The 24,801-nt window shown below is 53.5% G+C and overlaps 1 protein-coding gene across 1 annotated transcript; it reads left to right on the top strand.

The window, feature by feature from the left end:
* Positions 1 to 2,413: 2,413 nt before the first annotated feature.
* On the top strand, positions 2,414 to 8,803 carry LOC308578137 (carboxy-terminal kinesin 2-like; the record flags this gene model as incomplete). Its single annotated transcript, XM_081178403.1, has 13 exons — positions 2,414 to 2,561; positions 2,668 to 2,884; positions 2,976 to 3,174; positions 3,992 to 4,138; positions 4,218 to 4,349; positions 5,001 to 5,117; positions 5,567 to 5,740; positions 6,148 to 6,315; positions 7,488 to 7,626; positions 7,808 to 7,947; positions 8,278 to 8,351; positions 8,543 to 8,638; positions 8,800 to 8,803. Coding segments are annotated over 13 exons (1,755 nt in total), but the record flags the coding sequence as incomplete, so codon positions are not given.
* Positions 8,804 to 24,801: the final 15,998 nt, after the last annotated feature.

Genomic DNA, 24,801 nt, shown 5'->3' on the forward strand with positions numbered 1-24,801 from the left:
GCGGCGCGCGTGCGCAGTGCGTGCGCCGAGGAGGGACTTAGGGGCGGAGCCGTGGGCGTAAGACGAAGAGGGCGGGTCCGGCCCGCGCGACGGGCGGCGCGGATTGGTCTCCTCCTCTCGCCGCCTGGCCATTGGCTGCCGGGCGGCGCCGCGGAGGAGGACGGGAGCTGTCCGTTTAAATCGACGGCGTTTGGGTCGGAGAGGGAGACGGAGGGCGAGGCGGAGGAGCCGGAGGGGCGCCGGTGAGGCCTCGGGGCGCGGGCAGAGGGCAGAGGGGCCCCTTCCTCGGGCGGGAGGGAGGGGGGACCAGCCAAGCCCCAGCAGATCGGGGGGAGGCGGCCTGAGGCCCGCGGGCGGATCCGGCCCCCGTCGCCTTCTCCCTCCGGCCCGCGGAGGGCCCGGCAATCGGCGCCCTTGGACATGCGCAGAAGGTGTCCTTTCCTTGAAAAGGCATCTCTGGCTTCTTTGCGGGGCCGAGGAATTCGCTCTCTTCCCCCCCCTCCCCGTGTAGTCCGGCCCCCCCAGGGCCTGCGGGACAGCGGACCGGCCCCCTGCGGGAAAGGGTTGCTGCCTCCCGGCCCAGAGGCAGCCTATCTCGGTGCTGGGGGCCATTTGGACTAGCCGGGCCTCCTTTGACCTTGCAGGCTGGGCTTCATTTCCTTACTGGCCTCCCACTGGCTTCTCCCCGAAGGCCTTGCCTGGAGCTGATGGATGGTCCACCTCCCGTGAGTCCCTTTCGGGGGCCGGGGGGGGCGCCTCTCTCTTGCCTGCCTCGGCCTTCGACTCCCCCCCCCCCTCCACCCTGCTTCTGAGATGCTTCATTAAATGAACTCAGCGGCCTTCTCTTTCTCTCCCCACGATGAACTCTGAGGGGAAAAGTTTTCTGCTGCCGAAAGGCCCCTCCCGGCTCCCTGTGTCTGCGCTGCACCTCAAGCGCCCGGCCAGCGATGAGAATGAGCCCCCCAGGGTGAGTTCCCAAGCCCCTCCCTTCTGCAGCATGGGGGGGGGGGTGCGAATGGGGCGTTGCCATTTCCAGCAGAGAGGGACGTGGAATAGGACCGGTGAGGGGGCATCCAGCCTGGCCCTGGAGAATAACAAGCGGCTGCCCTTTCCTTCCTCCCAGAAACGGGCTCGGGCTCCCCTGGAGCCTACCAAGCAGGGAGGACCTGTGACAGCAGCCCCCTCCGTTCCGAAGCCTCCGCCAGCGGCCCCTGCGCTCCGAGGCCACCGCCAGGCCGGTAAGCTCAGGTCGGGGGGGGGGGCGGGGCAGAACCTGGGGAGCCCTTCTGGACTTTGCTGTAACACCGCTTTCTTGGCAGGGGGGCGCCGCCGCTCGAGCACTCGGACCCAGGCGACTGCGGGTGTGGCAGGGCCGTCCACCACAGGTAGGCAGCGGGCTGCAGAAGCGTCCCTGTTAAGGGTGCCATATCGTACCTGTAAGGAATTGATCATTTAGAGGAGCAGCACCCATCGTGTTATTTTTCAAAAATATTATAAATATTGTTGTATTGATTTCCATTACAGTGGTACCTTGCTTCTCAAACGGCTTAGTTGTTGAACAAATTGGCTCCTGAACGCTGGAAACTTGGAAGTAAGCTTTCCAGTTTGCGAACGTTTTTTAGAAGCTGAACATCCGACACAGCTTCCGAATGAGTGCAGGATGCTCCTGCAGCCAGTCGGAAGCCGTCCCTTGGTTTGCGAATGGTTTCTGGAGTCTTGGACTCCAGGAACGGATGAAGTTTGAGAACCAAGCCACCTCTGTATAAAAAACAATGGCATTGCATAGCTAACCTATGGAACTTCCTCCCACAGGAGGTAGTGATAGCTACTAACTTGGATGGCTTTACAAGAGGATTAAACAGATGCACATCCGAGAGGGCAATCAGTGGCTACTAGCTGTGATGTCTGTGCTCTGCTTCTATGGCTGGAGGCAGAAATTCTTCTGGATACCTGTTGCTGGAAGCCACAAAGGGGGAGAGGGCTCTTGGACTTGAATCCTGCTCTCTGGTTTCCCACAGGAAACTGTTTGGCCACTGAGAACAGGATGCTGGGCTAGACAGGCCCCCTTGGGCCTGATCCAGTTATGTTCTTACAACACCAGGCAGCTATCTTTGCTGGACTCTTTTTGGCACCTGCTGAAGCCATTTTAGTTTTTCCAAGCTGATTCAGATGTGTAGAATGTGGGTTCCCCGTAATCCTGCATCTGGTGCCCCTTTAACTTGTGTGCATTCAGTGTAGGAAACAATATTAAAAGTTTGGAGAGGGGCTGGGGAAAATGCTCTGGCAATCCTGCCCACCATTAAATCCAGCATATTTCAGCTATACGTGATTTTGACTTTAGGCGCAATCCGTGGAAGGGAACCCCCACATATGTTGCTTTAATCTGTCTTGAGTTCCTTGCTGATTTTATGTTTTGAAGTATTACTATTGTTTGGAGATATTTCATGAAGCAACGGAGGGGAGACAGGGTCCCCTTGGGAATCCTTTCACTGCTTCATGTCTCGTTCCTTGTTTCCCAGCAGGATCCCGTCGGACGGTGGCTGCGGCAGCCCCTAAGCCAGGTAAGGCCTAGAGAAGGGAGGGAGGTGCCCCCCCCCCCGTGCCATCCTTGAGCCGCCACCGGGTCCCTCACACTGTCCTCTCTCTCTCTCCCTCTCCCCTTGGCAGCCGCTGCTCCTGCCGCTGCTGGCGGGGGTGAGAAGAAGCGGGCCCCCTGGGACTTGAAGGGGCAAGTGAGCGACTTGCGGGCCAAAGGGGGGACCTACAAGGAGAAGGCCCAGGGGCTGGCCGGGGAGAATGAGGCCCTGAGGCATCAGCTGAGCCAGCTGGAGGGGGAGCTGAAGCAGGCGACGGCCCGCAACCAGCAGCTGGAGGGGCAGAACAGGTGAGCGAGCAGCAGCCTGAGAAGGGCATGGCGGGCTCCGTCTGCTCCTCCTGCAGCAGGACCTGACCTCTGCCCTACCCTCTCTTGGCAGTGCCCTGGCCTTGGAGCTGCAGACCTGCCAAGCGCAGGCCACAGAGAGCCGGCAGAGGGTGGAGCAGCTGGTGAAGCAGGAGCAGCAGCTGGAGGAGACCGTCAAGAGCCAGAGCCAGACGATCCAGGAGCTGGAAACCGCTGGCCGCAAAGCCAGGGAGGACAAGGAGGATTTGGCTGCCCAGCTGGAGGCCAGAGAGGTGAGGGGGGGGGCTGGGGACCCTTCCACCCGCCCTTGAATGGTGCTTGGAATCCCAAGGTGAGGCGAGGAATCCTTGGGACTAGCCAACATCCGCTTGTGACGCCTGCATTCCAGCGGGTTGGACTAGATGTCCCGTAGGTACCCTTCTGATTCCACAATGCCAGACTCAAGATCACAGTTAAGGGTCCTCAGCCCCAGAAAAGAGAGCTAGATACCTTAAAAAATGTTTTTTTAAAAAAATTATTAAATATTTTCAACATATAATACAAACCAAACTAGTTTTAAAAAAGATAATAAGATGAGAGAAAGATGTTGCAAACACTTTTGGAAAACAAGAATTTTTTAATAAAAGATAATAAGAAATACAGAAAAAAGCAATAAAAGGTGGGAAGATAAGGAGAAAAAGAAAGAAAATAAATAAAAATCACAACAGTAATAGTAATAATCGCAATAAAACACAAAATTTTATGTGTCTAGCCCTCTATCATAATTATATCTTAATCTTCAATCCCCCCCATACAGAGAAGTGTATCCCTCTCGGCTCTCGCGGGAAGCGCTTCCCTTCTCCTCAGCCTCACACCCTGTTTCTCACACAAGTCCCTTTTCTATCCATCGCAAGAGGGCCCTAGATATCTGTCTGGGGGAAGTGCTAACCTCTGCTGTGTCTGTTCCTGCTGGTGCTTTTCCTTTCCCAGCTGAGGAAGCCTGCATTTGCCGCCTCCTCCCTGAATTGTTGCCTGGCTGAGAGGGCGGGTGGGCGGCTCTGGGTTTGAGGTGGCCCGTCCCTCACTGGCCCTGGGGTTTCTCTGACGCAGGCGGAACTGCGCCTGGCGCAGGAGAGCCTGGCCCGGCGGGCGCAGGAGAATGAGGCGCTGGCAGCACACAAGGCCCAGCTGGAGCAGAAGCAGCACGAGTCGGAGATGGAGCGGCGCTCCCTGCACAACGCCGTCCAGGAGCTGAAGGTGGGCCGGTGGTGGTGGGGGGCTGGCACTGGGGGACCCTTTGTGGGGCTGGGTGCTGACGACTCCCCGCTCCCTCCAGGGCAACATCCGTGTCTTCTGCCGCGTGCGCCCCCTGCTGAGCAGCGAGAAGGAGGCCCAGAAACAGGGGGTGAGCCACCTCCGCTTCCCGCCAGACAACAGCAAGAGCCTGGTCTTATCCAAGGCGGAGGAGGTCAGTCTGGGGGTGGGGGGACAAGGCGGTTGTCGAAGTCTTGGTGGCATCTTGGGCTGTCACAGTTGCCAGGGGACGTCAGGAAGTCTCCACCTGCCGCAAAGCCTGCCGAGAGCCAGTGTGGGGTAGTGCTTAAGAGCGGTGGCCTCGTAATCTGGGGAACCGGGTTCGCATCTCCGCTCCTCCACATGCAGCTGCTGGGTGACCTTGGGCCAGTCGCACTTCTTGAAGTCTCTCAGCCCCACTCACCTCATAGAGTGTTTGTTGTGGGGGAGGAAGGGAAAGGAGAACGTTAGCCACTTTGAGACTCCTTTGGGTAATGATAAAGCGGGATATCAAATCCAAACTCTTCTTCTTCTTCAAATAAGCCAGTGTTGTTCCTGCAATGACCTTTGCAGGAGCAGGAGAAACCCAAATGTTGATGGCCGGCCCAAGGCCAACAGACCCAATGCCAGCTGGAGGATATGTGTGTGTGTGCGAGAGAGAGCATTGTGGCCCCGGGAGAGCTGGCCAAGGGGGAACGCGGCCCCTGTCACCACTTAGTCGGTAGAGGCTCATAATCTCAGAGTTGTGGGTTCAAGTCTTGCTTGGGGGTGGACTAGATGAGCCTCGTGGGTCTTCCAACTCTGCAATTCTTTGATTCTCTGCCAGTCCCACGTTGGCCGGGAGCGAAAAGAGGACATTGTCTATGAGTTCAACTTTGACCAGGTCTTCCCTCCGTCCAGCTCCCAGGAGGAGGTCTTTGAGGAGATCTCTCTGCTTGTGCAGGTAAGGAAAAGCATATTATTCTGTCAACCACCCTGAAGAGCACATAAATCAATCAAATAAATATATAGAATAAATACATTAAGGGGGGAAGCGGCCCAGTTCTTCTAGTTTGTTATTATGTTGAGCATGGTACAGTCGTATCTTGGCCCTCAAACACCTTGGTACTCGTACACTTTGGCCCCTGAACGCTGAAAACCTGGAAGTAAGTGTTCCAACTCCCCAACATTCTTTGGCAGCCTTAGTTTTTGAACGGACTCGGTTCGACAACCAAGGTGCCACTGTATGATGATGATGATCGTGAGGATGATTTCCCGGCTGATTTGGCTGGTTTGTCCTGTGAGTCGTGGCTGAAGGATGGTCTGGAAATTCCACATAGGGCGGCTCTCCCCCTCCGGGGGCAGGTGGGGTCTGGTGGACGCCAGCCTGACGGCTTCCCTTCCTCCCCGCAGTCGGCCTTGGACGGCTACCACGTCTGCATCTTTGCCTACGGGCAGACGGGGAGCGGCAAGACGTACACCATGGAGGGCCCCGACTGCCAGGACCCTTCCACGGCCGGCATGATCCCCCGCGCAGTGCAGCAGATCTTCAGGAAAGCCCGGGAGATGGAGGCCAAAGGCTGGAAGGTGGGGGCAGAGAGGGAAAGCGGATGCAGGTGTCCAAAGGGGGTGGAGACCCCCGCTGCATTCACTCGCCATGCTGCAATTGCCAGGGGGGTTTCGCACTGGGCTTGGGAGCTCCCAGAGAGGGCGCTGGTGAGAGAGGGCTGCCTCCTTCACCCTCACCCACCCCACAGGATGGTGAGACCGCCAGTGTTTTTCTGCAGGGCCTTCCGTTCAGCCTCACAAGATCCCCTGAACACCCGAGGGCTGGCCTGTCTGAACTCCTGGGCCTCACCTTTGGAAGCCTCCTCTTGGAATAGCCATGCCAGTTGGTCCCCGAGTCTGAGCTGGGAGCGATGTGCTGGCTGGGCACACGCCACCCCAGCCGCCTTCCCTGGTCTGATCCTGCCCCTCTGCCTGTCTCCTCCCAGTACCATTTCACTGCCAACTTCCTGGAGATCTACAATGAGTCTCTGCGGGACCTGCTGGTGTTGCGCCCTGAGCAGGGCTCTGAGCTGGAGATCCGGCGAGTGAGCCAATGCACGGAGGAGCTGCACGTTCCCAACCTCTGCTACGTCCCCGTTGCTTCGGAGCAAGAGGTACCGCGGTGGGGGGGGGGCAGCTGTCTGTCTGGGATTTTCCTGGGGGGTTCCAGCGGTGCAGGGGGTCGGGTAGATGACCCTTGGGGGTCCCCTTCCAACACTACTCTTCTCCCGCTCTCTGCACTGTGTCCGGCCACCAGCCTGCTTGCAAGGGGTGGAGGAGAGGCAGAAGCCAGAGAACCAGCCCCATTGTGACCCGTTTTAGGGCCTTGGTCTGGGGACAAGGCAGCCAGAGTGTGTCTGCATCCAAAGCCTCTGAGGGGAGGAGCAGAGGGAGGAATCTGGGGTTGGGCTAGATGACCCTGGGGGCTCCCCTCCGACTGTGCCGTTCTCTGAGAGGCTTCTGCATGAAGGCCTGAGCCATCCTGCCTGTCTGGAGAGCTCAGATCACCTGGGTCTTGGCCCCTCGGCTCCTTATGGGGCTTCTGCCTGCCCTAGAGTTCCCAGAGGAAGAACTCCCCCCCCCCCCATGCTTCCCTTTCTATTTGCAGGCAATGGTAGAAACTCCAGTGTAGAGGCTAGGCACCAAGCGGCTCCTTAAACCAAGCTTAAACTCACCCAAATGGGATGTCTCGTTGCCATTTTGGGGCCAGGCGTTCTAAAGTCTTATTTTTCAAATGATGGCCTGACTGACTGACTGATTCTCAGTTAAACATCTGGCCAGTTCAGATGACCACCTTGAGCTGGGATTGGGGCAGTCCACATATCTTGGCCTATTCCAACTTCTCTTTCTTAACTGTACATTCAGAATATAAGAATATTCTTTGCAGCTGAGCGTGGGGCAGTGGGGGCAGCGGGGGAGTGAAGTCAGGTGAGAACAAGGAGCTGCCATTGTTCACTGCTCCTGCTCAGGCTGCTGAGAGAAACCGTTTTGGTTCCTGATACTCATTCTGATTGTGTAACGGATAGAATTCTATAGGACGAGGTCCTCGTGTGTGGAAAGAGTCTTGCTCCGAGGATTCCCAGGCTTCCCCTCCAGGCGGTGATGTCCAACGCCATCGGGCGCCCGGGCATCTCAGTCTGGTCGCAAGTAGCCAATAGCCGGGGGGGGGGAATGTGCCCGGCTAGCCTCTTCACGCTGTTTGCCTGGGGCTGGCTAGGGCCAGAGGATCTCTGGGGTCCCTTCCGACCGCCATTCTCCGCCTCCTGCCCCCCGCTTGCCCCTTCAGGTCCTGAAGCTGCTCCAGAGAGCCAAAGCCAACCGCTCGGTGGCCAAGACCAATCTCAACGAGCGCTCGTCCCGCAGCCACAGCCTCTTCCAGTTGCGCATCGAGGGCCACAACCCCAACCGGGAGCTGCACACCTCCTGTGAGTGTGGCCGGCCCCACGACCCCCTTCGCCGGAGGCCTCTGTCCCTGCCCTGGCCCAGAGGCGCTCCCTTGCTCTCCCTCCTCTTCTAGGCCAGGCCCTCTGTGGGTCCCTGGTCCCCAGCACCCCCCCCTTCTCCCTCCACCCTCACCCCTCCTTTGTCGTCCCCCCCCCCCCGCAGCCGTGCTGAGCTTGGTGGACCTGGCTGGCAGCGAGCGCCTGGACAGGTCCCTCTCCACCGGCGACCGCCTCAAGGAGACCCAGGCCATCAACAGCAGCCTCTCCAACCTGGGCCTGGTCATCACCGCCCTCAGCAACAAGGTAGGCGGGAGAGGGGGGTCGCGTGTGCCTCCGGGGGGGGGGGAGTCCTGGCCAGCCATGGGGCAGCCCTTTGCAGCCCCACAGCCCGCCTCCCGCAGTGCGCTGGTCTTCTGCGAGGGTGAGGATGTGGCGTCCAGCACTGTCTCACGTGTGGGGTGCCCACCTATCGGGGGCTCTAGAGCTGTGATTCCTTCCAACTCTACAATTCAATCGGGAATGGGACAGCCTCATGATGCTGGCGGAACCGGCCTGCCCTAAGTGGGGAGGAGGGTCCCCACACATTTCCCCCTCCTGCACCCATCCTTGTCCGCTTCCTTTGCCCCCTTGCAGGAGGCCCATGTGCCCTACCGGAACAGCAAGCTGACCTACCTCCTCCAGAACTCCTTAGGCGGCAATTCCAAGATGTGAGTCGGCAAGGAGGGAGTTGATGGCTCCCCCTCCCCTTTGAGGCCTGGTCTGCGCTGTCCTGCCAGGAACGCAGGGGGTTGGGCTAGATGACCCCTTTCAACCCAGAGGTCTCTGACAGGGGGGCCATGCACCCCCCTTGAGGCAGCCTCTGTTTCTCCTCACCCTCTCCTCTGGCCTTTCCCCCCAGGCTGATGTTTGTTAACATCTCGCCCTCGGAGGAGAACTTTGCCGAGTCCCTCAATTCCCTTCGCTTTGCCAGAAAGGTAAGTGGCTGCAGCATCCGGCTGGGGGGGGGGGGCGGGGGTGTCCCTTTCTCTGGGCTGCTTGCAGAATCTCCTCTGCGGAAGGGGCATCCTGACCGCAGCTGGATGGAGGAGGTGGCGGCAGCAGCAGCTGTGGGGACCAGTTTCTGGCCCCCCAAATCTGCCCGGTCTTGCCTTGCAGGTGAATGACTGTGTCATTGGCACAGCGACAAAGAGGAAGTGAGGGCGGCGGAGGCGGCTGGTCTTTCTGCGTCTTGGATAGCGACTCCCATTCTTACTCTTTTGTCTTCTAAAGTCATGATACTTTTTTTGTAATAAATGTTTATATTTCTGCATTTATATTCTGAAATTTTCTTCTTCCACTGCTGAATTTGGCTTTTTCTGCTGTCTTCCTCCGGTGAGCTGCGTGCCCAGGCTCCACTTCAGGGCGTCTCCTCCCTCTCAAGCCTCCCTGCCCTTTCGTTGGCAGCAGTGCAGTGGCCTGTGTGGTGTAGTGGTTAAGAGCAGTGGACTCGTAATCTGGGGAACCGGGTTCGTGTCTCCGCTCCTCCACATGCAGCTGCTGGGTGACCTTGGGCCAGTCACCCTTCTCTGAAGTCTCTCAGCCCCACTCACCTCACAGAGGGTTTCTGGTGGGGGAGGAAGGGAAAGGAGATTGTTAGCCACTTTGAGACTCCTTCTGGTAGTGATAAAGCAGGATATCAAATCCAAACTCCTCCTCTTCCTCCCCCTCTTCTTCTTCTTCTTCTTCAGGGGTAAGGGAAATAGGTGGCTTGAGCTTGAGTTTGGCCCTTCTGGAAAGGATCCTGTGGCAACGGGAGGACTTTAACTGTGGCTGAGGCAGGAAAGCCTTGTAGGTAACCGTAAGACCCTTGTGGTCTGAGGAGGCTTCAAGGGCTCTCAGCAACCAACTCTTGCATGATGTGGCTTTGCTAGCAAGGCCAAAACATGCAGAAATGGCCCGCCAGGAAAGATGGGCTACTCCTGTTGAACTCCTTCCTGCAAAAAGCAGCCACAGCACCTCGCCAGAGACTCCTGAACAGGCTATTATGTTCTTATGTACGAAGAGATAAAAGTTTAGCTGTGTTTCAGAGGAGAAAAACATGCTGGTTGTGTCAGGGCTTGTTTGTGAGTTGGGGGGTTCATCCAAGCAAAAATACACACCATAGTAACAAACAACATACTGTTACGGAAGAATCTAGGTGGGAGGCTGCTCAGTCCCCCAACCGGTCGGGCAGAGCCAGAATAAAGGAGGAGTCCAGCCACCAACCGGAGCAAATAGCTGTAGACCAAAGTTTATTCTGCAACAGGGTCAAAGAGGAATTTGGAACCCCGAGGATGGGGTGGCGACTTTTTAAAACTTTCCCACCATATCCCAGAATACAGTTCAAAGGGGAGGGGTTAACCTTGGCAAACATGTCCAGACAAGTCCTTGGTACAACATCAGCATAAGCAGACATGTCAGGGCAAGACCCAGGTGTTAGATTAGCATAGGCAAACACTTCTGAAGTCCCACCACCCAAAGTAAAACAGAACTTCCTTTGCATGTCTGGCCCCTTGGCAAGTTTGGGGATGGGATTAGGCTCTCCTTGGTATGTAGCCTTTTTAATCCATGGGTAGGAAAAATTGTTGCACCCGAGCAGAGACAAAAGGAGCCAAACGACACCAAGGGGTTAATCCAGAGAAAGAGTGTTTTATTCTGCCATGGGGGGGGGGGCAGAGGCACCTGTGTGATTCAGTTCACAAAAGACAGGCCGCAGCAAAAAGTATTTTACATCAGGTTTTTATCCTGTTCTCCAAAGCCCCTCCTTCCCTCTCCCCCTTCACAGATTCTTACATAGAAATGTTGCTTTTCGTTCTCTGACTCTGTTCCCGGAAGTATGTTGCAAGTCAATGTACCAGGACAAGGTTATCTTGGATCTGGGAAGCGAAAGGGGGCGAAGCATGCGTGAAATCATATTGCGTGTCATTGTATGCAAGCATTGCAGCAGGCAAGGTACAGAAAAGCAAAAAATTAGCAAGATGAACAGTGGGCCAAGCAGCAGCAAAACCAGGCCTTTTACCCATCCTAGGTTTGGCAACCAGTCAAGCCATGACATGTCCCATCCCTCCCAGGTTTCGGTAGGAATATGGGCCACTGTTTCAAGTCCTGCTGCCAAATTGCGAATGGCTTCACCATGATCAGAGATGTTAAAGCAACAGGCCCCACCCGTGAGATTTAACGCTGCACAAAAGCCGCCATATTGCGCCAGGAGAAAGTCCAACGCTAAGCGGACTGAGAGAAACGCGTGTCTCATCCAATTGCGTGGCAATTAACCTAAGGGCCGTGGCTGTTGTGTTAGCAACAATCTCTACCACTGCCTGGAGTCTGATTACGCGGTTCAAGTTCTAGATCAGCCCCCTTGCCCCAGAGATTTTCTCTCCCCGATTCCATGAGGCTGGAGAATAATGGGCCAGTATCCTTTCTGGAGGCCACTGATTTTTGCCCCAATTCTGGGAACTCCCACCTGCAATTGTTGCCAGGTCAGTCGAAACGCCTCCTTCTAGGGAGTGCAGAGGCAATCTGGTCAGGAATCCACATGGGGGGGTATTAAGTAGGCTGGAAAACAGACCCCGTACCATCCTCTTGGGAGGGCATAGAATCATAGAAGAGTTGGAAGAGACCACAAGGGCCATCGAGTCCAACCCCCTGCCAAGCAGGAAACACCATCAGAGCACTCCTGACATATGGTTGTCAAGCCTCTGCTTAAAGACCTCCAAAGAAGGAGACTCCACCACACTCCTTGGCAGCAAATTCCACTGTCGAACAGCTCTTACTGTCAGGAAGTTCTTCCTAATGTTGAGGTGGAATCTTCTTTCTTGTAGTTTGGATCCATTGCTCCGTGTCCGCTTCTCTGGAGCAGCAGAAAACAACCTTTCTCCCTCCTCTATGTGACATCCTTTGATATATTGGAACATGGCTATCATATCACCCCTTAACCTCCTCTTCTCCAGGCTAAACATGCCCAGCTCCCTTAGCCGTTCCTCATAAGGCATCGTTTCCAGGCCTTTGACCATTTTGGTTGCCCTCCTCTGGACACGTTCCAGTTTGTCAGTGTCCTTCTTGAATTGTGGTGCCCAGAACTGGACACAGTACTCCAGGTGAGGTCTGACCAGAGCAGAATACAGTGGCACTATTACTTCCCTTGATCTAGATGCTATACTCCTATTGATGCGGCCCAGAATTGCATTGGCTTTTTTAGCTGCCGCGTCACACTGTTGGCTCATGTCAAGTTTGTGGTCCACCAAGACTCCTAGATCCTTTTCACATGTACTGCTCTCAAGCCAGGTGTCCCCCATCTTGTATTTGTGCCTCTCATTTTTTTTGCCCAAGTGCAATACTTTACATTTCTCCCTGTTAAAATTCATCTTGTTTGTTTTTGCCCAGTTCTCTAATCTGTCAAGGTCGTTTTGAAGTGTGATCCTGTCCTCTGGGGTGTTAGCCACCCCTCCCAGTTTGGGGTCATCTGCAAATTTGATCAGGATGCCCTTGAGTCCATCATCCAAGTCGTCGATAAAGATGTTGAATAAGACCGGGCCCAAGACAGAACCCTGTGGCACCTGTGGCATGGGTCTGTGTGGGAAAAGGGCATGAAACTCGTCCTTGAGCAGGGGTTCCTCCAAAGCGTAGTCTGGCACCCAGCTATTAGCACTGGCCCGGGTGCCCTCTCTGGCTAGGAGGTATTCTACTCCGTCTTCCCCCCATCTGGAGTCCAAAATCTCCGTGACTTCGTTGATGGGGTCCTGCTGTGGCAATCTCCCCGCCTCCGTCCGCTCCTGAGACGGACTCGGTGCCGTTCCTGGTTCCTGGAACCTGTGAGGTGTCCTGTAGGGAGTGAGCACCGACCTGTGGAACACCGGATGCATCCTGGAACCCTCCGGTAGCACCAGCCTGAAAGCTACTGGGTTGATCTGCGCTTCGACTTGGTATGGACCGAGTTGCTTGTGCCCCAACTTCTTCTTGGCTAACGATCTGGTCGGCACTGCGTGGGCTGCCAACCAGACCCAGTCTCCCACTCGTATCTCTTCGCCAACCCGCCTGTGCTTGTCAGCTTGCACCTTGTATGCGTGCTTCGCTAGCTCCAGCTGCCGTCGGAGTTGATCGTGGACCTCCTGCAACTCAGACGCGAAAGCGTCCGCCGTCTGCGGTTCCCCTTCCCCCACTCTGTCCAGTCCCGGGAAGGTTCTGGGATTCCTCCCATTGTTGGCGAAGAACGGCGTCACCCCTGTGGACACGTGCTTCGTGTTGTTGTAGGCGAACTCGGCGAGCGGCAGGTAATCCACCCACGTCGCAGGCTGTTGATTGGCATAGCATCTCAGGTACTGCTGCATGATGGCATTGACCCTCTCCGCTTGCCCGTTGGTCTGCGGGTGTCTCGCTGATGTCAGGTTGATCTTGACGTTCAGGAAGCCCATCAGCTTCTGCCAGAAATTCGAGATGAACTGGCGGCCGCGGTCGGACAGTATAGACCGCGGCAGCCCGTGCACTTTGAACACGTGATCTATGAACAGTTTGGCTGTTTGTTCTGCCGTGGCCACCTTCGCACACGGTATGAAATGTGCCATCTTGGTGAACAAGTCCACCACCACTAGTACAGCTGTCTTGCCTCTCGAGCTGGGTAGATCCGTGACAAAGTCCAGGGCCACCCTCTCCCACGGTTCAAACGGCGTTTGCAGCGGTTCCAGCAGTCCCGCCGGTGGTTTGTGCACCGGTTTGGCCCTCTGGCAGGTGTCGCACCTCGCGACGTAGTCCGCGACTTCCCCTCTCAGTCTGGGCCACCAAAAGTCCCTTGCGACTAATTCCACCGTTTTTTCTGTGCCAAAGTGCCCGGCCGTGGGTGCGTCGTGCAACTGCTGCAGTACCTTGGCGCGAAGTTCGTCTCCCGGCACGTAGATGGCCCCTTTACGTAAGAGCAAGCCGTCTCGTATCTGGAACTCGTCGCTCTTCGCCGTGCCCTTGTGCACCTCGGCCATCTTCGCCTGCACGAATGAGTCGTCCTGCAACGCCCGCCGCACCGCATCCAGGTCTACTGTGGCTGAAGCGCACGCCCACGCTGTTGGCGCGAAGATGTGCATGGCTGCCGCTGGCGTCGCCTCTTCGAGGTATTGCGGTTTTCGGGACAGTGCATCCGCCATGATGTTGGTGTCGCCTGGGACGTACTCTATTCGGAAATCGAAGTCAGCAAAGAACTCCGCCCAACGTATCTGCCTCTGGTTCAGGAACTTCGCCGTGCGCCAGTGCTCCAGATTCTTGTGGTCCGTGCAGACCTGCACCGTGTGCTTGGCGCCGATCAGGAAGTGTCTCCACGCCTTGAAAGCTGCATGAATGGCAAGCAACTCCCTGTCCCAGATGGTGTAGTTCTGCTCCGACTTGCTGAGCTTTCTGGAGTAGAACGCTCCCGGCCTCCAGACCCCCTGTGGGTCCCTCTGCAGCAGGACAGCTCCCACTGCTCTATCGGACGCGTCTGTCTCTACCCGCATCGGTCTGCTGGGGTCGATATGCAGCAGTTGCTCTTCCGACGCGAAGAGACGCTTGAGTGCCTGAAAGGACTGCTCCGCCTGCTCCGTCCAGATGAATTTCTTTTTCTTGGAGCTTAGCGTGTCCGTAATAGCCGCCGTCTGCATCGCGAACCCCTTGATAAACTTGCGATAGAAGTTGGCGAAGCCGACAAACCGCTGGACCTCCTTCCGGTTGCGCGGGCTCTTCCAATCCAACACCGCGCGAACCTTGGCGCTGTCCATGGCTAGCCCCTTGTCCGACAACTTGTAACCCAAGAAATCCACCTCCTTCGTGTCGAACTGGCACTTCTCCAGTTTGGCGTACAGTCTATGCTGCTGCAACCTCTCCAGCACCTCCCGAACGTCTTGGTCATGCGCTTGCTGCGATTCGGAGAATATCAGGATGTCATCCAGAAAGCAGACGCACTTCTTGTAGAGGAGTCCCGCCAACACATGATGCATGAAAGCTTGAAAACAGTGAGAACCGTTTTGCAATCCAAACGGCATCACTCTGTATTCGTAGGTGCCCAGAGGCGTGAACATGGCTGTCTTCCACTCATCGCCCTCCCTCATGCGGATGAGATTGTACGCCACTCGCAGGTCCAACTTGGTGAACACGCGTCCCTTGTGCACCGTCGCCAGTAGGTCGTCAATCCTGGGCATGGGGAAATCAGAGGGCTTGGTCATCTTGTTCAAGAGGCGAAAATCCACCACCAGTCTTTTTTGGGGCGTGTCCTTCTTCTTCACGAAGAAAACAGGACTGCCCCCTACTGCCCTGGACTCCCGGATGAAACCGCGCTCCAAATTGTGATCTATGAACTGTTTGAGTTCCTGTAGTTCGTCCTCAGACATGGAATACAGCTTCCCTTTCGGTAGCGTCGCCCCTGGTAGGAGGTCAATCTTGCAGTCATATTGCCTGTGCGGTGGTAGCTTGTCTGCCTCCTTCTCGCAGAAGACCTCCAGAAAGTCTGCGTATTTGTGGGGGACTGCTTGCAACGTTCCCAACTGCAGTTGTGATTCCTCCTCCTCTCCCTCCTGTCTGGGCAGGATGCAGTGTTCTGCGCAGTAAGAGGAGCCGAAGATCAGCTGTCGCTGGTACCAAGCCAGTGTCGGACTGTGCCTGTCCAGCCAACTCATGCCCAACACAATGGGTGTGTCCGACAGTCGGGTGACATTAAAACTGATGACTTCCCTGTGGTTACCAAGGCGCATCACCATTGGCGGCGTCTGCTTCACCACCTGCCCCCCCAGCAACTCTCTGCCATCCACTGTGACGACTTGCAGGGGCAGAGTGGCAGGTAATAGCTGTATAGCGTGCTGCTCCACAAAATCCTGCGCTATAAAGTCTGCGTTGCTTCCAGAATCCACAGAAAGCGGCACTTCGATAGTGACGCCATCGGGTAGCTGGAGAGATGCTGTGAGCTGCACTACTGGTTTGGGTGGGAGGGGGTCCGTGGGTTGCAAGATCGCTGGGGACTGCTTCAGTGATGCGTCTGGCTGGGCCCCAGTGCCTCTGTCTCCAGCCAGACATCATCGTTTCCCTGCTGGGGTTCGCTGTGTTGCGTGGCCGCTTTCACCGTTGCGGAGGCTGCAGTGTGCTTGGAGCTCCTCTGGGGACACTCTTTCGCCAAGTGTTGAGAGCTGTCGCATATGTAACACTTCCGGGTCCCTCTAGGAGGTTTAGTCTTGACTGCCGCCGGTGCAGGGGCTCTGGTAGCTGACTGAGCCCTGGCGCCTCCCACCTCCATAGGTTCCACTCCCCCTCCTGGCGGAGGTGTGGATTGCGCACGCGCAGCTTCCCTGGGAACGAAAGAGAAACTTCTCGCTGCTTCGCGCCCTCCACGTCCTTCGTCTCTGCACCATGGACGTTCTTCCAGCCTCACCCCCACAGTCAGCGCCCTTTGGACCACCTCCTGCGTGCTCCGGGGCCTCTCCCCCCTCGCAATTTCGTCTTTAACAGCACTGCTCAGACCCTCCCAGAATAGGTCTCTGACTGGGGGCGAATCCCGGTCCCATTCTAAGGCACTGACCAGCGCAAAAAAGCGGGCGTGATACTGCCGTACGCTCGCCCTCCCTTGTTCCAGTCCATGAATCTCCCGTCGGGCAAGATCCACGTCAATGGTAGATAAAAAGCACGCATCCATCGCTTTGATAAAGGCATCTGCACTCTGAAGCGCCGGATCTTTATCCCTCCACAAATTGCGTAGCCACGCTTTAGCATCCCCATGCAAATGGGATAGTATAAACCCCACTTTCTCTTCCTCATCTCTAAAGTCTTTTGCCAGCAGTTGCAGTGCGCACATTACGTCTGCTCGAAAATTGGGGTACTGTTGTAAATTCCCATCGAAGTGAGCCACAAGCCCTCCTGCTCTCCGTGCCAACCCAACCCCCTCCGGTCTGGGTCCTGGCTGCCCATGCTTAACCAATGCTTCAAACCTGGCGTGGAGATCTCTGTAGGCGGCTGCCGCATCCTCCTCCCTTTTCTTGGATGCCTGTACCTCCGCGTTCAATTGGGTCACTGCCTGTTGCAGCGCTGAAATTTTCTCTGCTTCCGTCATCTCTGCCAACCGTTGTGAGCTCGCTCCCAAACACCAATCTCCTCCTCTCGCTGCTTCTGCCTCCGCTGCGAGGTATCAGGTGTCCGAAGCTTAAATGAGACGGGTCTTACTGTCAGGGCTGCCACTCAGTCCCAGCTCACATAGGACCACGTTAGCCAGCGTTCAGGTTAAAAGAGTCTTTATTGGATTACAGCTTCCATTTCCAAACTGCAATATGCAGCCCTACTTCTTCTAGGTCAGACCGGCGAAGACCCGTCTGAGTCTCCGCCTCTAGCACACCAGCTTAATACCCTAGCCTTGCTCCACCTCCTGCGCCTTTCCCTCCGTCTCTGGGTCCTTCTGCCCCCCGGGGTCTCCTTTTTCCTACTCTCTTCTGACGCGGACCCCCCTGACCCTTCCGCCTCCTTGCGGCGGGCTTTGGGACCTGGTTCACTCTCTGGGCTGCTTACTGCGCCAGCTTCCGCTACATTTGAACTTGGCGCGCGCGCCCAACTCTCAACCTTCCTCTTGATCGTTTCGTCGCTCCCCGAGGTGGGCGTGACTACTCCTGACTCATGCCCTCCCTCCTTCTGAAAGCCTCCGGAACCCGATATCTGGTCCCCTTTCTCCCCGCTGCTCCCGGCTGGGTACGTGGGTCCCGATCTCCAACTGCTGCTCTCTGATTCCTCTCTGGACCCTTCTTCCTGGGGTGTCCCCCTGCTTTCCCCCCTTGCTCTGACCGCTGGCGCTCCCTTCTGGGAATCCTCGGACTCACTGGATAAGCTCGGTGATCTCGGTTCGTCATCCCCACTCATCTTTCCTTCGTATTCCTCCCCCTCGCTCTCTGTCTCCTCCCTTCTCTGCGTCTCTGCTTCTGAACCCCTGACAGATATTTATTAAGATTTTCAAAGTATTACAAAATAAAAATAAAAAGTAAGAAAATACAAAATAAAAATAGTTAAAAACAACTCATTCTTTCCATTACTTATTTTTCATTAGCTTATTTCCCGGACCTCTCACACCTCCCTTTTTTGTATTCCAGTTCAGTTTGTTGGTTCAGCAAATCCTTACCCTCTTTGTTTATCCTAGTCTTTAATCTTAAGCTATTGTAACATTAAATTTTTACCTATTAATAATCCATTTTTCATATTCCTTTATAATATTACAGCTGAAAACCCCTTAATTTCTATCCAACATCATTCTAACATTCATTAATTTTACAATATTTCTGTAAATAGTCTTTAAATTTCTTCCAATCTTCTTCCACCGACTCTTTTCCCTGGTCTCGGATTCTGCCAGTCATTTCCGCCAGTTCCATATAGTCCATCACCTTCATTTGCCATTCTTCCAGGGTGGGTAGATCTTGTGTCTTCCAATACTTTGCAATGAGTATTCTTGCTGCTGTTGTGGCATACATAAAAAAAGTTCTATCCTTCTTTGGTACCAATTGGCTGACGATGCCCAGGAGAAAGGCCTCTGGTTTCTTCAGGAAGGTATATTTAAATACCTTTTTCATTTCGTTATAGATCATCTCCCAGAAAGCCTTAATCCTTGGGCACGTCCACCAAAGGTGAAAGAATGTACCCTCAGTTTCTTTACATTTCCAACATTTATTGTCAGGCAAATGATAGATTTTTGCAAGCTTGACTGGTGTCATGTACCACCTGTATATCATTTTCGTAATATTCTCTCTTAAAGCATTACATGCCGTAAACTTCATACCTGTGGTCCATAACTGTTCCCAGTCAGGAAACATAATGTTATGTCCAACATCTTGTGCCCATTTAATCATAGCAGATTTCACCGTTTCATCCTGAGTATTCCATTTCAACAGCAAGTTATACATCTTTGACAAAATCTTAGTTTTGGGTTTTAACAGTTCTGTTTCTAATTTTGATTTTTCCACCTGGAAGCCAATTTTCTTATCCAAATTATATGCCTCCATTATCTGATAGTAATGAAGCCAGTCTCGCACTTTATCTTTTCACAACTTCAGCATCATGATGTTCCAGAAGCATCAGGGACTTTTTTAGTAGCCTTGATTACTCAGCTAAATATGAACTCTATGCTGATTTTAACATGTGTATTATTTGTTTTCTTGATACCAAGTACTCAGTGTATCTATCTTCCCCCTGGCACTTCTTCTAGTCATAACTATAATTTGTGGATGCGTTTCGCTAAAGTGGCTAACGTCTCTCATTTTTGTCTGAGTGAAGCATATGATATGCACACTACCTTAGGAAATTGTATACTCCCTGTTTGTACACAACCCTTTCATATGGCACATGCCACACACATGGGAAAGTGGTTTTCTAAATGGATTCCTGAAGGTATCATTGGTTATACCAATCTCCATGACTGGGAAAAGGTGACACAAAAGTTACCTCTGGATGCGATAGCATTATACACACCTAGAGTTGCAGCACCACCAGACACCTCTTGTGTTCAGATTGGGAATTGCAGTAAGAAAGCAACTTGCTGTCTGGACGCAGGATGGCCAACTTGGAATTGCTCACATGTTCAGCAGATTATTTTTAATTATGCTCATGTTAGCTTGCCAGATGATTGGTTTTTCACGTGTAATCAAAGAAGTTATAACTACATTCCCGCCAATTTATCTGATGCTCAGTGCTGCCGCAGCAGACTGACTTTGGTCTTGCCTAGTCACTCAATTTTAGAAAAGAATAGGCAGAGGTTGTCGAGCACTCCTTTAGGAATGTCTGCTAGACATCGTTATGTGATACAAGAACACATACATGAACATGAAGAGAACACAGTACATCTATTACCTTAACCTCTACTATCTTAAGCTCTTCTTACAAAAAACAAAAACAAATAAAAAAATTTAAAAATAAAAAGCGGTGAGATGTAGGGGTGCAAATATCCAGAGTGTGGGGGTCAGGTGGGATTGCTATGAGGAATTATGAAATATGGAGCAAGCCATTTGTGTCTGCGATGAAAGCATCGCGTTGACGGGGGTTGATTCATTGACAATAATTTCTGATCGAATCCCACAAGCCTCTCCACCTCTGCCATTTGCTTTCTCTACGCCTGACAGGCACGTATAAACATTCTAAATACACAGGCCAGTTGTTCATCAGGCATCCTGGGTCATAAAGATAGAAGGTAGCTTTGATGTAGTTTAATTTTTAGATAGATCTTAAGGGCCAGGAAGAGAGTTCACGAGAAGATAGTAAATACTGCCATCCTGCCTCTCCTGTTTACGACCTCTAGGGTTTTGCTGAATGCATTCCTCCTTTTATTCCTATTTTATTTACTCTGAACTACATATGCATGCTCAAGTAGGAAATAGTTTCTTTGTCGTTAAAAGAATTTCTTCTGATCTGACTTTGTCCCACGTTGGGGTTTTGAAATGCTCAGAGGAAATCTGATTGGTTCTTATGAACACTGTGTAAAAAGTTCTTTTGTGAATCAAACGACCTGGGCCAAGGGGTGGACAGAGGAGAATTATTATTATTGGCACTCCTCCCAGAGTTTTGCTGTTCAAGCCTCATGTGAATTTTGGCTAGGGCTGATGGGAGTTGGGAGTTCACAACATCCGGAGAGGGTCTCCAATTGGCTACCCCCATCTACAGTAGCCCTTTGGGCAAGTTTATTGGAAGCTAAAAATGAAAGCAGTGTATCATTTAACTGTTGGTCATTTAATATGTTGTTATGTTGCTTAGCATATAGTAAGAGAGGCTTTTTAAAAATAATTTGCCTAAGCTCTTCCCTGCAACCGCATTCATTGAGTCCTAATTGAAATAAAACACTTAAGACTGAAGGTCTATACCTCCATTACCAGTAATGGAAATATTCTGGATTGACTTCTTTGGCATAATTTCTTTAAAAGGCATGTGCAACCCTTCTTGAGCAGGCTTGGCTTTCAGTCCCTGCATATAAAAATCATACCCACTTTTCTGCTTTAGACTTCTGCAAAAATTGACTTTGGAGGCAACAAAAGAGTAGAATTTAGATAGCCATTTCCTTCAAGTTGTCTTTTTTTTGTAAATTGCTTTGAGTGTGGGTGATTCTTTTCATCCAAGATCACTACATGCCCCAAATGAATAATACTGTGCAAGTAAAGTTAGTAACTTTATAAAGTGAGATGCAAGGTTATTACAGAATTTCCGCATGCAGTCTGTCTTTAGCATGAAGCAAACAAACTGTGTCATAGTTTAAATGTCACAGTCAAATGGCTTCCCCAGGTCTATGTTGTTGTGTTTTATGTGTTTTTAACATTTCACTATACACTAAGTCACTTGAAAAGGTGAAAGTCTATAGTAGATGGCAGGTAACTGAGCTAGGTGCAAGCAGCTTCCAACCTCTGAATCATCCCTTTACAGGCAAGATGCTCATACTAGAGTACAGGGATGGGGAACCTTTGGGCCCACCAGGTACTGCTGCACAAAAGTTCCCATCATTTCTGACCAGGGGCCGTGGTGCTTAGGACTGATGGGAGCTGGAGTCCCAACATCTGCAAGGCCACAGATTTCCCCACCTCTGCCCTAACTAGTATCGGTGTGCTCTCAGCTTTAGGAGACTTAAACTTTCATTTTATATAGATGGGAGGAAACCAGTCTCTTCTAGTGTGGCTAATCTTGGCTTAGATCTTGGCTTAGAGTATGAGGCCTGGGATTGCTACCGTGGAGGGGCGAGGGAGGTATGGCGGTGGGGGCAGATGTCATAGGCGAAGGGGATCGAGATACGGATATGCTCGTACCCCTTCCAATCTGCGCCCCATCCCGAGAGACGAGGGTAGGGTGAGCAAGGATTACTCACCTCCGTCACTGGTGTTGTGCAATGCCAGGTCTATAGGCAACAAAACCACGAGATTTCATCATCTCGCAGGGGGTCGACCTGGCTTGTGTGACGGAGACCTGGGTGCGCGAAGGGGATACTGTTACCTTACGAGAGATGGCGCCCCCGGGTTTCTCCGTCCTCCACCAGTCACGGACTGTGGGCCGCGGGGGAGGGGTGGCACTATTAATCCGGGAAGATTGTTCTTTCAGGGCTCTACCACCGCCATCGATCCCCGGCATTGAATGTGTTGGCCTAGTGTGGGGCTCCAAGGTGAGCTTGGCTGTCTGGCTGGTGTACCGGCCACCTAGCGCACCAGCAGCCACCCTGTCAGGCCTGCTGGAGGCGGTGGCCGGCTGGACCTTGGAGTTCCCCAACCTATTGGTATTGGGGGACTTCAACATCCATGCCGATGCCACTCCCTCCTCACAGGCTCTGGACCTGGTGTCTTCCATGGCGACACTAGGGCTCTCCCAGTTTGTTTCGGGCCCCACACATCAAGCAGGCCACACGCTGGATCTGATCTTTGGCGTCGGTATAGATGTGATCATGTTTCCTTCGATGAAGGTGCCATGGTCTGATCACTACGCTCTGAAAGCCAGGATTGACGTTCCACCCCCACCCTGCTTAGGTGGTGCGCCGATTTGGGCTCGCCCGTGGAGGCTGATGGACCCGGATAGATTCCGTCAAGCCTTGCGGGACCTTTCTCCCCCTGGCGACTCATTGACTGAGCTTGTTGAGGGCTGGAATACCCAGCTCCTGGCAGCCATCAATGAGATCGCACCTAAGCGCCCTCTGCGACCCCGCAGAAACCGGGCTCCCTGGTTTACTGAGGAGCTCCAGAAAATGAAGCGGGACCTCAGACGGCTAGAGTATGGCGGGGTGCCCGTGACGGAGCCTCAAGAACATCTTATAGGATTTTTATGAAAACCTACGAGATGGCAGTGAAGGCCGCTAAGAAGTCTTACTTCTCGGCCTCCATTGCATCCGCTAGCTCTCGCCCGGCACAATTATTTAGTATAATTCGGTCTTTAACGTCCCTCAAAGGACAGCCAAATTTAAATAACAATTCGACACACAGCTGTGAGGCATTTGCGAGCTTTTTTGCGGAGAAGGTCCTGTCGCTCCGCCATGACCTCCCTGCCAATTTGGATACAATAAAGGAACTGGAGGCCCCTCGACTGTCCTCGGGTCCAGTATTGGACCACTTTGACCGGATATCCCCAGCCGATGTGGACAGACTCCTCCGAGCTGGAAAGCCCACCACTTGTCCTCTCGACCCGTGGCCGTCTTGGCTGATTAGAGCGTGTCCAGACGAGGTGCGGGCCCCCCTGGGGGATATCATCAATTTGTCCCTTGGCACCGGGACATTCCCAGGGGAACTGAAGGAGGCAGTGGTGCGTCCGCTCTTAAAGAAAACATCATTAGATCCCTTAGATCTATCCAATTACCGCCCAGTTTCGAATCTTCCATTCCTGGGTAAGGTGATTGAGAGAGCGGTTGCTGAACAGCTTGGTAGGTTTCTGGATGAAACATCGGCTCTGGATCCATTCCAGTCCGGCTTCCGCGCTGGTCATGGGACCGAGACGGCTCTGGTCGCCCTAACAGATGATCTTCGTAGACAGCTGGATCGAGGCTGGTCGGGGCTGCTGATTCTTCTAGATCTGTCAGCAGCTTTCGACATGGTCGATCACGAACTTCTGGACCACCGCCTCGCCGATGTGGGGATCCAGGGCACAGTCCTTCAATGGCTGCGCTCGTTTCTCTCTGGTCGGGGACAGAGGGTGGCGCTTGGGGGGGAACTGTCATCCCGCCACTCCTTGGTGTGTGGAGTGCCTCAGGGTGCAATTCTCTCCCCGATGCTTTTTAACATCTTTATGCGCCCCCTCGCCCAGCTTGTCCGGAGTTTTGGGCTGGGCTGCCATCAGTATGCTGACGACACCCAACTCTATCTGTTGATGGATGGCCATCCTGACTCGGCCCCAGACACACTGATCAGATGCTTGGAAGCTGTGGCTGGATGGTTACGTGGGAGCCGGTTGAAGTTAAATCCTTCGAAGACAGAGGTCCTCTGGCTGGGACGGGACGATATGGGATTGAGGGGGCAACTCCCATCTCTTGCGGGGGTGCAATTAGTGCCAGCACCGTCCGTTAAGAGTTTGGGTGTAATCTTCGATACCTCCCTCTCCATGGAGGCTCAGATTGCAGCTATAACAAAGGCGGCATTTTTTCATCTCCGCCAAGCTAAGCAGTTGGCTCCTTACCTCTCTCGCCCTGACCTAGCCACTGTGATCCACGCGACGGTCACCTCCAGACTGGATTATTGTAACTCGCTCTACGTGGGGCTGCCCCTGAGACTGACCCAGAAACTCCAGCGGGTGCAGAATGCCGCGGCGAGACTCCTTACGGGGTCTTCGCTGCGGGATCACATTCATCCGGTGCTATACCAGCTGCACTGGCTCCCGGTGGAGTACAGGATCAGGTTTAAGGTGCTGGTTTTAACCTTCAAAGCCCTACACGGCCTAGGACCCTCGTATCTACGGGACCGCCTCTCCTGGTATGCCCCACAGAGGAACTTACGGTCCTCAAATAAAAACATCTTGAAGGTCCCAGGCCACAGAGAGGTTAGGCTGGCCTCAACTAGAGCCAGGGCTTTTTCGGCTGCGGCTCCAACCTGGTGGAACGCTCTGTCACAAGAGACAAGGGCCCTGCAGGACTTGACATCTTTCCGCAGGGCCTGCAAGACAGAGCTGTTCCACCAGGCCTTTGGCCAGGGCACAGCCTGACTCCCTCCTTTGGCAATCTTTACAATACTTTAGTTTATGGTTGCCATCATTTTTGATTTTAATTAATTCTTATGATGTTTTTGATAATGTTGCACTATTTTAGTGTTGTTAGCCGCCCTGAGCCCGGCTTCGGCTGGGGAGGGCAGGATATAAATAAAATTTATTATTATTATTATTATTATTATCTTATGTATAACCGGAAGCAAAGCAAAACAGGCAATTTGCATCTTATGTGCATTTAACATGTGTTTTCAGCAATACATGCTTGGCGGCAGCCACATTCCAGCCTTTTTCTTCTGCCTGCTTCTGTTTCTCTGCTTGCTTCCCTCCCATCAGCCCACAAACCCATGTTTGCCCAGGCAAGTACTGCTTGGCATGTTCTGTGAGTGGGGTGCCTTTGGTGGAAGTGTGGTACCTCTTGAGAGTGAAGATCCACAATGTTCTCATGAGAAGTTGCAATAAAGGTCTGGGTGTACTTGAGGCCTCCAGCTTCCTCCCACCTCTGAGCCTTCAACTTGCCAG

This window comes from Podarcis bocagei, assembly GCF_964188305.1.
Source record: "Podarcis bocagei genome assembly, chromosome: W".
Lineage (NCBI taxonomy): Eukaryota > Metazoa > Chordata > Lepidosauria > Squamata > Lacertidae > Podarcis > Podarcis bocagei.